General features: G+C 37.6%; 1 protein-coding gene and 1 non-coding gene across 2 annotated transcripts in view; one reads left to right on the top strand and one right to left on the bottom strand.

The window, feature by feature from the left end:
• The window catches only part of SPTA1 (spectrin alpha, erythrocytic 1), a 161,308-nt gene extending 146,479 nt beyond the window's left edge, over nt 1-14,829 (bottom strand). Inside the window, exons 1-5 of the mRNA XM_054563351.1 lie at nt 14,699-14,829; nt 6,310-6,549; nt 5,058-5,183; nt 2,315-2,455; nt 1,356-1,502 (exon numbers count right to left, since the gene is read on the bottom strand). Coding sequence (XP_054419326.1) covers nt 1,356-1,502; nt 2,315-2,455; nt 5,058-5,183; nt 6,310-6,546 — 651 coding nt within the window. The 5' untranslated portion in view covers nt 6,547-6,549; nt 14,699-14,829. The remainder of the gene's footprint in view (nt 1-1,355; nt 1,503-2,314; nt 2,456-5,057; nt 5,184-6,309; nt 6,550-14,698) is intronic.
• LOC129062478 (U6 spliceosomal RNA) lies at nt 2,842-2,943 on the top strand. The gene has a single exon (XR_008528273.1). It is a non-coding gene; the product is annotated as a U6 spliceosomal RNA (small nuclear RNA).
• Nucleotides 14,830-15,204: the final 375 nt, after the last annotated feature.

Below are 15,204 nucleotides of genomic sequence, written 5' to 3'. Positions count from 1 at the left end.
GAAGGGGGAAGCAGGGAAAGGGAGGGGAAGGGTCAAATCAAGGAAAATGTATGAAGGAGCCAAGATGGGGAGGGATTGAAGGAGGGAGGTGGGGGTGGAAAGGGTAGGGGAAAGTGATGGCAGGTAAATGGAGACAAACATATTTGAACAATTAAAAAATATTTTAAAAATGATGTTCTTTAAAATTTTGTGGCAGTTTGTGATAGCAATAGATAAAAATTTCTACAACAAGAGAAAGACAGTGAACAGAGAATCTTTAGGAACTGCTGGATATGTAGCCTGAAGAAAAAATTGGGAAACAGGTTATTTTCCCTACACCAGTACTTATTCATCTTGAAATCTTGGTTCTATTAACTCAAAAAAATAGTTCCCATGATAAAGCTCTAGTGATAATGGAATCATAAATGAAAAAACATAAGAGCTAATTGTTGGAGTGTGTAGTCTTTTATATACACATAAAATCAGACTGACTTCCCAGTTTTCTTGCATATATCTGTATTTTGCCATGTATAATGTGCATGTTTTTGTCCAAATTTTTGAGGGAAAAATAAGGATGTGCATTATGTATAATTGTCTGAATACCTTGTATTTGTTCTTGTGCTTTGTAATTATTTGTTACATAAAATTTCTTGTGCCATTATATGTTCAAAAATAAATGCTAAAATTCATTTATAATAAAAAAACAAGTATCTATTTATTTATATAAATAAATAAAAATTGAGTTAAAAAATTGAAATAAAAAACAAAAGATTGTTTTCCTGAAAGTTGGGGCCAAAAGTATGGGTGTGCATTAAACATGACAATGTATTATATGGTAATAGAACTATTTATTTATTTCTTGTATATAAAAGGGCTATTTTTTACTATTTATACTATTTGCCTGTTCAGATATTGAAAACTTAAACATATTTTTAAGTAACCTAATTAAAATCTGCTTCCTTTCTCTCCACCCCCACTTAAAAATCATCTTTAATGTTATTGTATATAATAGCCCACCATTACTTTATATTTTTTGTTACTTTATTATAATTTTTCTTTGTGAAGAAAGAATGCTGCATAAACAAGAGTAATTTGTGTACTGGGTGATGCAGGAGTTACCTCATTGTATATTTAATTTCTGTATACACTCACTCACTCACTCACTACTCACTCACTCACATTTCCATTCCCAGAGACTGGCAAAGGACGGATCCAGAAAGGAGAAGAAATTGATTTGGGCATATTACTCTAAGGACATTCATCCTTCTGTTTTCTCAGAATGTCCTATATACCTCATGTCCCAAATATTATTGGCCAGAAATTCTTCTTCAAGATCAGAACTCTATCCCTGGATAGACCCTTGCTCTCTACCTTACCTTAGCACTTTCATTAGCATATTGGTTCACTCCATCCACTCTCCCTTTTCGAGCTGCCAGGTCCACTTGGAACTCTTCAAATTTCTTATGTAGAACCTCTGTGCGTTCCCAGTCCTCACCCAGTTCTACTGATGTCACTATGGCCTCCTGTACACACAGAAAAGTCAATTGAATCAACAGAAAAGATTTATGAATTCCTTCAGGTAAAATGCTTCAAATACATGCTTGCCTTCCTAGAATAACTCAGAAGGAGATACAGGTGGAGCCTGGGAAAACCACTTCCAGAAAAAGCCAGAAGCAGAAATATATTTCCTAAAGTGGCACACTGACCCAAGGGGCAGTGCTCTTTGGGGTAATCCTTCAGAGCTATCAGGGGTATTGTTGACCATAGCTCCTAGAAACACCTTTTATGTCTTGGAACATAAAACATAAATATGGAGCACAAAGGTAAATTCATCCTGTTTATACTCAATTCAACATACTGAATATTTACAAAGTTATGCTAAACATTTGTTTGCATAAATATTTAGTTCTAACTATAGTATTAATCTTTAAGTATTTATAAAAAAATAAACCTTCATAATTATAGGCACTGATAGACAAGGCGGTAAGAAAAGAACTGGCAACGCTGTCAGGCTAGACCTACAGTAAGAAGGGAAATCTAGAAAATGAAGTGAAATATCATGGCAGGTAGAAGGGGGACAATTGTCTTCAAGTGCACAGTTTTTGCATAAGCCTTTTATTCTTCATATTCAGAGTCATAATTTAGATTTACCCTCCCCTTTACAATGTTAATATCCAGAATACCCTGAAAACTTTGCCAAAATTTCTCTTTCTTTCAAGGGACAAAGTCCAGGAACAGACACCCTGACTTTTTTTTAATAGTTTATATTAAATTGGTTTGGATGCTTGGGATAGGTAAGTGGGAAGTCCTAAATGCACACTGTTTAGTTTTATACCTTGTCTCCAATCCACTCTAAGATGTCAGCACATTCCTGTAAGTACTGCTGGAGCTTCAGGACCCGCAGAAGGAAGATCCCCTTCTCCTGGGTCAGCTCTATCAGCAGGTCCCATAGACGACGCAGTTCCTCCAGATGGACCTTTGGGGAGGACAGGAAAAACTACTAAGTTACAGAGGGTGTGGAGTAGGTGCAGACTCAGATGTGGGCAAAGGGAAGGACTTAGGTAAAAATGTCTCCTCCTATTCACTTGTGCATTACTTGCCCAACAAATATTTAAAAGAGAAAGAGGGATATGTATGGAAACAGCTTTGAAACTAAACAGATATCTCCCATTAGACAAGAAATTTTAGAAATGTTTTAGGGTTTCAGAGGATAAAGTGACTATAAACAATAAGAGAGGAAACAGTAGAAATTCATGGAAGAGTGCTCACTTGAACTGGATCAGGGGAAACAGAATTTTAATAGGTACGTAATAGAGAGTTTTCTAATCAGTGCCAAAGTCACATGAGAAACTTAGAATGAGAGTTCACTTTGGCAGCACATATACTAAAATTGGAACAATACAGAGATTAGCATGGCCCCTGCGCAAGGATGACATGCAAATTCGTGAAGCGTTCCATATTTTTTCTATATTCTTCTAAAAGTCCTTAGATTCTACATATTGATTTTTAACTCACCTGAATATTTCTTGTATAATGTGTGAAATAGGGCTCTATATTTGTTTTATTTCAAGTAATAGTGGTCTATGCACCTTATTTGTTGAATAAGCCTAATTTTCCTTATTGATTTGAAGTATCAACTTAATCATAGATTGTTAGACATATATACATTTGTTTCTAGAATGCTCATTATATTTCATTGATCTATTTGATTATTTCTGTGCTGGTGTCATGTTGGTTCAATTGCTGAGCCTTTATAATGGTTTTAAATTTTTTAATATTTTATAATTAACTTTGACATTTAAAAAAATAAAATCAATCTGCATTTAATAAATAAAGAAGGAAGGAAGGGAGGGAGGGAGGGAGGAAGGAAGGGAGGAAGGAAGGGAGGAAGAAAGGGAGGGAGAGATGAAACTCCTATCTTTTGCGACAACATGGATGGAACTGGAGAATATTAAGCTAAGTGAAATAAGCTAGTTGATGAAAGGCAAATACGATTTGATCTTACCTATAAGTGGACTCTATTCAACAAAATAAACTAACGAACAAAATAAACCGCAGGCACAGAAACTTGGAGCAGACTGAAAGTGACCGGAGGGGATGGGGAGAGAGGACAATGGTGGAAAGAAGGGGAAGGGACTAAACAAAGAACATGTATGAATGACCCATGGACATGGACAACAGAGTGGGAATGGTTGTGGGAGTAGGGGGTCGGGGTGGGATGGGTGAAGGGGGATAAAGGGGCAAAAACTGAGACCACTGTAATAAAATAAACATGATTTATAAATTTACAAAAATAAAAATAAAAATGTAAGGAAAAAAAAGAAACTTAGAATGAACTATTTACCAGAAAATATCTTGCTGGCTTACAAAAAATAAGATCAATAGCACCAAGGAAATAACAGAATCTGAGACCATTTAGTCGAGGTCTTTGAAGCAAGATAAGCTTGAAGAATCTGTAGCACATGTCTTGTAAAATTAAAGTTCTCATCTATGTCATGTCTTCAAGAATCTTGTATCTTACAACTACTCCATGGTTCAAGGCAGTATGCAGACCACGTTTCTCTCTAAATGCTGCATGATACAATCTGACAAAACCCTAATTATTCTGGTAGATATGAAGATATTTTAAATATTTCTCAAATATTTTAATTAATGTAGGAATTTGTAGCACACAAAACTGTAATACAAAAATTTCTATTTTGTATCAATAAATAATATCTAAGATTTTATTGTTACAGATTTCTCCTTCTAATAAGATTCTATTCTGGTTAAAATATTTGTTTTCTGACTATATTTTGTTGACAGTAACATGAGAAAGATTTTGCTAAATATAGGAAGACCAGTCCCAATTTTTAAATATGTGATATAAATATTTTGGCAACTTAAAAATACATAAACAGTAAAAAAAAACACATTTACATAAAAAGATCCTGAATTGACTATATCAACAAAAATATGTTGGAAGAGTTCATAGATTAAATCAGAAAAGATCTGATACATTAATAGTGAGTTCCAAAGTGGTGGTGATCTTCAGTTTTCAAGGAGGATTTTCTGAAGAAAAGGGAATTTAAGAGTTTCTCAAGGTGATTAGGAGGATTTGGAGATCTACAATAATAGTCATACATATGGACTATGAGGAGAAAGAGGGCTCAATAGACAAAAGGATAAATATTTCAGAGAAGATTTTAAATGGAGAGCATTATTTGTCCAAAAAGTTTACATGACCAGGACTCTGAAGTCTGAAGAAATAATTAGGACATTTGGGAAAGCCAATTCATCTGGAAAATGTAGAACCAGACTGAAGTGGGCTTGATCTTGAGTTAATTTATTCTGCAGTGGCATAAGGAGGAATGTGATGCCAACAATGTCAGCTTTTGTATCATAACTCTTCTTCACAATTCAAGGAACATAAGGACATCCCATAATTTTTCTTGCTCCATCCCCATTAGGAAATAAGAAGCAAGACCACTACTTCCAAGCCAGCTACATCAGAGTTTATATTTGGTATAATCATTTAAAGCCCTGATAAAGTATCAACAATTAGAAACTTATCTTTGAGAGCCTTACCACATATTTACCTTGGTGTCTTCATGGGCAAAATGTCCCTCAGCAAATCGGACTTTCCTGATTTCTTCCAGCTCAGGAATGACTCTTGATTTTGCTTGTACCTCGACTTCAAAGGCTTCATGTTTTTGATACTTCCCCTAAAGTTTAGAAATCAGAGTTTATAGCTAATGAATCCTAGTCTCCCTGGACCATAAAGAGATTTCTTTGTTCCTCTTCTTACTTTCAGTCAGAAATATTTGTTGCTCAACTCAGATTTAGTGATAGCCCTATGACCATAGTTAGAGGAGTCACATTCTAAAAGAAATGGTCACTTTAGGCAGAACCACTGCACACAGGTTTTTGAAGAATCTCAGGCTCAAAGTCAGAGATTATATAAAAAGGTTTTATTAATGTACTTACTGTCTTTGGAAAATTTCCATTAATACCTTATTATTTTAAAGTCTCAATTGTCTCCTGGAGAAATGAAAGAATGCAACACAGTTTTTCCTCTTCAGGAAAAAAAAAATTTTTAGAAAAGAAACACTAAGTGCAGTAGAGAACAATGAGGAAGATAACCATTACAATAACACCTTTTTCAGAAATGAAGTTTATACATATCAGATTATATTATTGTCATATATAAATTAATACATTTAATAAAACCCTATAACTAATTAATTAAATTAAATAACTAATTAAATAACATAATAATTGTTGTCCCTTTTAGGCATGTAACTCTTATGATCATGATTATGCTACATGCTATAATACATATTAGGGTAATAACTTCCCTAAACTTCTACCCCTGGAGCCTCTCATTTGGACCTAACAAATGTTTACCCATTTGCAGAAAACCCAGGAAAAACCCAGGTTAATTCATGTCTTTCTGAGGAGAGTGGAAATCAATTGTTTCAGAAGCACTGATGTTTCTTTACCTCAGTTCCATCCTTAATATCACTAAATATTAAAATCACATGAATAAATTCCTTAAATTCTTAGTCACAGATTTGTCCATATTTTAACATCAGGTGAATAATATATTCACAGAATGTTACTTAGAATGACTTTACTTTGTAAATAAGGCACAGAAGCTTAAGTAGCCCATACTTTTAACTTGGAGGTATGGGCTACTTAAAGGCAAAATTACTGCCCTTAACAGATAGTCTAATCTTTCTATTACATCCTCCTCCTTCAGCTAGCCAGATATACACTTACATTACAAGACTATTTCCCTTTCTAGAGATCTTTTGATCTGTTCTGGGGAAATGAGTGGAACTGAGTGACCTGTATGTTAGTTGCGTCTTCATAGTTCTTATCTTCTGCAATCTTGAGTTTCTCCAAAATCCATTTCTCCAGATCATCTGCATCCCGTCTGAAAACCTGGTAGTGATAGGATTCTTCGAGTTTCTGGCCCCTCTCAGCAACTAGCTTCTTGAACCTCTGGTACCTAGTCAACACCTCTTGACGTCTCTCCTGGATCTCTTCTGCTGTTTCTAGCACTTTTGGCCCAATGATGTCCATAGCCTGAAAGTTAAAAAAGCTTGTATCCATTGCTGGTTCTCAAATTTCTAGTATACTGTCCCTTTTATGTGCCCCAAGGCATTTACTCATGTTGGATTTATGTTCAGGTATCTTTAAGCCCATAAACACTTGTTAGAAGGGCTGTAGGACATTTATATACACAAATAAGCTAATAATTCTTGGTCATCCAGAACAGTTTCTGACTTTTCACGTATACTTGTGCCAGCATTGATTAAGCACTATAAATAGAACTAATTTGAACTAATAATTCATGTTTAAATTAGTAAAATTACTGTCTTAGATGGATAAAAAATGTAATTGTATTGCTTTCAAAGATTAATAAGGTTGACAAATGATAATTATTTTAAACTCAATTTGATGAGTAATTTAAAAATAATTTGCAATTAACTTCATTAATGATACATACAAAAGATTAAAAATGTTTTCTTACTTGAAAATGTAGCCATATATTCCTTACTCTTTTAATTTGCCTAGTTCACAAACACTACAAATCATAAGTTTAGCCCTTCTACCCAAATATCATAAATTTTAAATTACTAGTATCTTAGTAATTGCCTTTTGAAATATAAAACATTGGACTCTCAAACAACATAAAATATTTTCTTGCTGTAGTGGAATCTAACTCATTTGTGACAATATCCTGCAAAATCTCCATAGAATTCACCTTCATTCCTCTGGATAAAGGCAGTTTTCCTTCTTAGCCGAACACTCAATACAAAGTTCAAAATTTCTCTCTGAATATAATTACTATTCTGTGAGTGGCTTTTACTAGTTTGGCTACAGAATTAAACCATTTTATGGAAACTCAAATCAGTATTGTGTATTATTTTGTTCCAAGTTAGTTAGTCATTCTCTCTGGAAACCCGTGTAAAGAGGTCATTCTGGAATTTAATACTGCATAAACCACAAGCTCAAGATCATTGTTTACAGTGAGGCATTCACAAAAATGAGAATTAGAATTTAACTTCTCTACTTCTTAAGAGTAAAAACACTTCTTTGGAGATTTCGAAGACGGTGGAGGAGTGAATGGGAGTCACACTGACCTCTTCCCAAGACCAAACTGGAATTGCGACTAAAGAGTGGAGAAATCCCCTGGAAAACAATTGAAGGATAGAGGGAGAGGAGCCTTGGGGCCATGGACAGACAGTGGATTCAACTCTCATACATCTCAATGGGTGAGAAGTGCAGTGGAGGCTCGAGAGGGTGGGTTGGGCGCCCATGGGCACCAGTACCAGAGGGTCATTGAAACAGCCAGTTAGCTCTCCCCGAGAAGAATGGGGTCTGAATCATAAACAGGGACCCCTAAACTACAGCAGCTAAAACCAGGAAAATACAGACAAAACGCAACCCCGAAAAGCTTAGCGGCACTCTCTGCCAGAGACAGGTGGCTGGGGATGCAAAGACATATAAAGGGCCAAAAAAATTTGCAGTGGCAGCTGCCCTCCTTGATCTCTGCATAGAGGTGGCAGCAGAGTGGGCTGGTACCTGGGAAAAGATTGTTGAGGAAAACTTTGTGAAGAGAACTAAGACGGTGGCCAGCGGAGCCCCGGTGATAACGCACCTCCCACTCTGCAGCTACCATCTCACTCAGGCATAAGGAAATCAATTAACCTGCCTTTTGTGCACTTTGCACACAGCTTATGCACATGTGAGCTGGGGGACTAAGTGCAGACAAGCTGTGAGAAATAGAGGATCCCTGGCCAAAGGGTTCACACAGCTGCATAGAGAGCCTTGAGGAGAGACTGGAGACATAGGGGTTGGGGAAAGACTGGAAGGAGGAACCGGGGAGTCCTGAATCCCTCTCCATTCTGTAGTCTCCGTTTTGTGCAGGCAGGATGTGCCTCCTAAGAGGCAGAAGTGGGGCACACAAGAGCCAGACAGCTGGTGACAACAATGCAGTCCACAGAAATAGTGGATCCCTGGCTGAAAGGGTCACAGAACTGCCCAGAGACCCCTGAGGAGAGACTGGAAATGGAGCCATTGGGGAAAGAACGAGAGAAGGAACCGGGGAATCCCAACTCCTTCTCCTTTCCATAGTCTCTATTGTCCCCAGGCAGGCCACGCCCCCAAAGAGCCAAAAGTTGAAAAGCACACAATAGACAGCCTAAAACCACCCAGTGCAGGCAGGCATACACAAGCGCCAAATGGCTCGCGAGGGTTGGCGAGTGCATATACGGACCCGTGACCCCGTGGGCAGGCGAGGGCTCCCGAGATTGGCACCCACGGGGCCTGAGAGGGAGTGCGCAAATCAGCTAAGGCAGCAGTAAACAGGTGCCCACTTGGGCGGTGAGTGCAAAGCGGTCCACAGAAATAGTGGATCCCTGGCCAAAGGGGTCACAGAGCTGCCCAGAGACCCTGGAGGAGAGACTGGGGACAGGATTAACCTGAGAGTCCTGGAGCTGACTTTCTCCCATTTCCATAGTCTTCATTTTGCAAGGGCAGGCAATGCCCCCAAAGAGCCAAAAGCGGGAAAAGCACACAATAGAAGACCCTAAACTGACCAGTGCCAAGGTGCCCACTGGGCATGGGCGCCAGACGAGTGCGCAAGGTAAGGCAAGTAAACGCCCATGGGCTGGGGCAAGCACGTGCGTGTGCCCAGGCGGGCAGGGTAGCACACTCAAGGAGCTGGCCTGAAAGTACAAAGCGATCCACAGAAATAGTGGATCCCTGGCCGAAGGGGTCACAGAGCTGCCCAAAGCAGGAGTCAGACAGAGACAATAGATTCCTGGAAAGCTCAAACAACAACCCAATGTCATATAGAGGCAACAACTGACATCATCAGAGGCAGGTACAGAAAGAAAAGAAAAAAAAATTAAATAAATAAAGAAATAAATAAAAAGACCCGCCTACTACCATAGAAGTTTAATCCACAAATTCAGGAAATCTAGATGGATCAAATGATGTAGAAGCAAAAATAATTAAATAAATAAATTCATTAAATAATAGACTCACACAAAAAGGGGAAAAAAACAAGTTCCCCCCAAATTAGTGGAAAAGGGGACTCCCCACAGAGAGAGCTAAATGAAATAGAGGCAAGGGAACTATCAGATATTGAATTCAATACACTGGCTTTAAGGAAGCTCAAAGAGCTCAGCCAGCTCAAAGATAACTTTGAGAAACTGCAGAGAAACTATCAGGATCTTACACCAAACTATATCAACCTGGAAAAGGACATAGAAACTATCAAGAAGATACAAGAGGATATGAAGAATACCATTTCTGAATTGAAGAACACAGTAGAAAGAATCAAAAGCAGGCTGGATGAAACTGAGGATCAATCAGTGAGTTGGAGGATAAGGTAGACAAAAGTTCCCAGAAAGAAAAAGAAATGGAAAAAAGACTCAAAAAGAATGAAGAGGCATTTAGGGAAAGGCAGGACAACATGAAATACAATAATATCCACATAATAGGGATACCAGAAGGACAAGAAGAGGAGCAAGGGATAGAGAACCTCCTTGAAAAAGTAATGATGGAAAATTTCCCCAATTTGAGGAGAGAAAAGGTCTCATGGATTGAGGAGGCACACAGGGCCCCACTCATGAGGGACCCAAAAAGGTACACTCCAAGACACATCATCTTTAAAATGGCAACTATCAAAGACAAAGAGAGAATCCTCAAGGCAGCAAGGGAGAAGGAGAAAGTAACATACAAGGGGGCCCCAATATGGCTAGGAGCTATCTTCTCTAAAGAAACATTACAAGCCAGAAGGCGATGGCAACAAATATTCCAAGTCATGAAAAGCAAGGTCCTACTACCAAGGCTGCGCTAACCAGCAAGGCTCTCAATTAAAGTACAAGGGTGAATATGGAGTTTCCCAGACAAAAGAAGGCTAAAAGAATACATCTCTACCAAACCAGCACTCCAAGATATGCTAAAGGGACGGCTTTAAGAAGATTAAGGAAAAGAGTGAGAAAGAGAAAAACAAAGGTAGAAAGAGAAAAAATGAATAGGTTGCTATCAGTAATAACTCTCAATGTAAATGGACTAAATGCCCCAATCAAAAGACACAGGATAGCTGAATGGATAAGAAAACATGACCCACACATATGTTGCCCACAAGAGACCCACCTCAGAGCAAGAGACCTACACAGATTGAAAGTAAAGGGATGGAAAAAAAATATTCCAAGCAAATGGGCAAGAGAAGAAAGCAGGGGTTGCAATACTTATATCACACAAAATTCATTTCAAAACAAAGGCCATAAAAAGAGACCCAGAGGGGCACTTTATAATACTTAAAGGAAGAATTTATCAAGAAGACATAAACATTGCACACTTATATGCACCCAACATAGGGGCACCCAAGTTAATAGGGAAAATCTTAGATGACCTCAAAAAAGATATAGATAGAAACACACTAATAGTAGGGGATTTCAATACCCCACTGTCGAAAATGGACAGATCTTCCAAACAAAACATCAATAACGATATTTTGGAGGTGAATGACACACTGAATGAAATAGACTTAACTGACATATATAGAACCTTACATCCCAAAGAAGAAAAATTTACATTCTTTTCAAATGCTCATGGCAGTTTTTCAAAGATAGATCACATGATAGGACACATGCAAGTCTCAGCAAATTCAGGAAAATTGAAATAATACCAAACTTTTTCTCAGACCACAAGGCCTTGAAATTGGAAATCAACCTCAAAGAGAAACTTCAAAAACTTGCAAACTCATGGCGACTGAACAGTAGACTATTAAACAATGAATGGGTCAATAATGAGAGAAGAGAAGAAATCAAAAAGTCTCTGGAAACAAATGAAAATGAACAAACAACAGTCCAAGACCTATGGGACACAGCAAAGGCAGTCCTGAGAGGGAAGTTCATAGCAATACAGGCCTACCTAAAAAAGACAGAAACATTTCAAATAAAAGACCTAACACTACAACTTCAAGAACTGGAGAAACAACAACAAATAAATCCCAGAGCAAGTCCAAGGAAGGAAATAGTCAAGATTAGAGCCAAACCAAATGACATAGAGATGAAAAGAAAAATACAAAGGATAAACAAATCCAGAAGCTGGTTCTGTGAAAAGATAAATACAATTGACAAGCCTTTAAGCAGACACATCAAGAAAAAAAGGGAGAAGACCCAAATTATTAATATCAGAAACGAAAAAGGAGAAATAACAACTAATACCACAGAAATACAAAGGATGGTAAGAAACTACTATGAACAATTATATGCCAAGAAATTTGAAAATCTTGATGAAATGGACAAATTTCTAGAAAACTATAATCTTCCAACACTGAAGGAGGAAGAAGGAGAAAGCTTGAACAGACCACTAACAGCAGGGGAAATAGAAGCAGTAATCAAGAAACTACTGACACACAAAAGCCCAGGGCTGGACAGTTTCACAGGAGAATTATACAAAACATTTAAGGAAGAGCTAACACCTGCCATTCTCAGACTATTCCAAAAAATCCAAGAGGAGAGAAGACTCCCAGACTCTTTCTATGAGGCCAGCATCACCCTAATCCCAAAACCAGACAAAGACTCTGCAAAGAAAGAAAACTACAGGCCAATTTTGCTGATGAACATAGATGCTAAAATCCTCAATGAAATATTGGCAAACCTCATCCAGCAATACATTAAAAAGATTATCCACCACGATCAAGTGGGATTCATCCCAGGGATGAAGGGATGGTTCAATATACGCAAATCAGTAAACGTAATATATCACATAAATAAAAGGAAAGACAAAAACCACATGATCATCTCGATAGACGCAGGAAAAAGCATTCAATAAGGTACAGCACCCATTTATGATCAAAACACTCAGCAAAATGGGAATAAATGGGGGCATTCCTCCATGTAATAAAGGCCATATATGAAAAACCTACAGCCAATATCATACTCAACGGGCAAAAACTGAAAGCTATCCCACTAACATCGGGAACATGACACAGATGTCCGCTTTCAGTACTTCTTTCCAAAATTATATTGGATGTCCTAGCCACAGTGGTCAGACAATAAAAAGAAATAAAAGGCATCCAAATAGGAAAGGAGGAAAAAAAATTATCGTTGTTTGCAGATGACATGATAGTGTACATAGAGAACCCTGTAGACTCCACCAAAAACTCCTTAACCTCATAAGTCAATTTGGCAAAACAGCAAGATACAAAGTCAATTTTCAGAAATCAAAGGCATTTTTGTACACCAGCAATGGAATAGAAGAAGAAGAAATCAGAAAAAAAAATACCATTTGATTTAGCAAGAAGAAAAATAAAGTACCTAGGCATAAATTTAACCAAGGAGGTAAAAGACCTTTACACAGAAAACTATACAACATTGAACAAAGAAATTAAGGAAGATGCAAATAAATGGAAGCATATGCCGTGCTCATGGATTGGAAGAATTAATATCCTCAAAATGTCCATACTACCCAAAGCAATTTATAGATTCAACACAATCCCTATTAAGATACCAATGGCGTATTTCACAGAAATAGAACAGACATTTCAAAAATTTATATGGAACCATAAATGACCCCGAATAGCCTCAGCAATTTTGAGAAAGAAACACAAAGGAGGAGGCATCACAATACTGGACATGACACTATACTACAAAGCCACTATACTGAAAATAATCTGGTACTGGGACAAGAACAGACACTTAGACCAGTGGAACAGAATAGAAAGCTCAGAAATAAGCCCAGGTCTATATGGGTAACTAATATTTGACAAAGACGGCAGAAGCATAAAACGGAGCAATAATAGCCTCTTCAACAAATGGTGTTGGGAGAGCTGGATGGCTACATGCAAAAAACAGAAATTGGATCATCAGCTGACATCATACACAAAAATAAACTCAAGATGGATAAAAGACTTAAATATGTCGCAACACCATAAAAGTCCTAGAGGAGACCATTGGCAGGAAACTCTCAGATATCCCACACAGCAATTTTTTCACTGATATGTCTCCTAAAGCAAGGAACATAAAGGAAGGAATAAACAAGTGGGACCTCATCAAAAGAAGAAGCTTCTGTGCAGCTAAAGAAAAAGTCAGCAAAATAAAAAAGGAGCCAACTGTATGTGAAAATACATTTGCTAATGATACATCAGATAGTGGTTTGATCTCCTAGATATATAAAGAACTCACTCGACTCCACTGCAAGAAGACAAATGATCCCATCAAAAGAAGGGCAAAGGACCTGGGCAGACGCTTTTCCAAGGAAGAGATACAGAGGGCCCAGAGGCATTTGAAAGGATGCTCAGCATCACTAGCCATCAGAGAAAGGCAGATCAAAACCACCATGAGGTACCACCTCACACCGTTCAGAATGGCCATCATAAACAGATCAACAAACAGCAGGTGCTGGCAAGGCTGTGGAGAAAAGGGAACACTAGTACATTGTTGGTGGGAATGCAGACTGGTGCAGCCACTGTGGAAAGCAGTGTGGAATTTCCTCAGAAAGCTGAAAATGGAACTGCCTTTTGATCCAGTGATTCCCCTGCTGGGACTATACCCTAAGAGTCCTAAAACGCCAATTCAAAAAACCTATGCATCCCAATGTTCATAACAGCACAAGTTACAATAGCCAATGTTGGAAGCAACCTAAATGCCCATCAGTAGATAAGTGGATCAAAATACTATGGTACCTTTACACAATGGAATACTACGCAGCAGAAAGAAAAAAAGAACTACTAAACTTCACGACAGCATGGATGGAACTAGGGAGCTTTATGCTAAGTAAAATATGCCAGGGAGCGAAATACAAATACCATATGATCTCATAAGCGAAACCTAAGCAACAATACAAAGATGCAAGGAAAATAAGACCAGCAACACTGAAAGGAAAAGAAATCAACAGAGACAAGAGGGAAGGAGGAAGGGGGGGGTGGGGAAAAGGAAGGGAAGGGGAAAGTCAAGGAACATATAGCAAGGAATCATGGACAAAACCAAAGGGGAAGGTTTGAGGGAAGGTGGGGTGGAGCAGGCAAGGGAAAGTGATGTGGGGAAGGCAGAGACAAATGTATTTGAAAAAAAATATAAAAATAAATAAATAAAGTATATGGGTAGACATTAAAAAAATAAAAATGCTCCTTAATCATACTGTTAAACATAGTACAGAAATTTCAAAAGAGATAGCTTTTCTAATTATACTAGGGACAAGTTTTACTCACTGTTTTCTTTGGAAAGTGTTCCAAATCTCCTAAAAGTCTAGAACCTGGGAAGATAAAATGTATCCAAAAGAGAGAAAGGCAAAAAAGGAATAGAGACCTAGAGAATTTGCTTCCAAGTGTCTAGTCTAATTCAGACTAGAGAAATGTACATATGTGGCAGAAAAAAAAAAATATCTCTTGGACTCAGAATCCCACCAGCTACAACCTACATTATCTCCAGGAGACAGATTTGGCTGAGACAGCTGCAAACTTTCACAGATGGTGAGTGACTCAGCTATTTGGGGGAATTATGGCTCTGAAGGTTTCTCAGTAGGACTTTATTAAAAAAATGTTTTTTTTTTTAAATATAAACTATAAAGAAAAATGTTATAGATGTAAGGTAAAGAGTCTGTAGTATGATTGTTTTTTGTTTATTTGATTAGTTTAAGATTTTGTGTTTGAATGTCATAAATTAAAAAATAATATTGTGTTGCCCATTCTTCAGACTCTGCAGAATTACAATAACT

This window comes from Pteronotus mesoamericanus, unplaced genomic scaffold (genome assembly GCF_021234165.1).
Source record: "Pteronotus mesoamericanus isolate MK-2021 breed Mesoamerican mustached bat unplaced genomic scaffold, CSHL_Meso_final scaffold_705, whole genome shotgun sequence".
Taxonomy (NCBI): Eukaryota; Metazoa; Chordata; class Mammalia; order Chiroptera; family Mormoopidae; genus Pteronotus; species Pteronotus mesoamericanus.
Note: the sequence above shows the minus strand (reverse complement) of the source record. Positions and strands in the feature narration are given on the sequence as shown.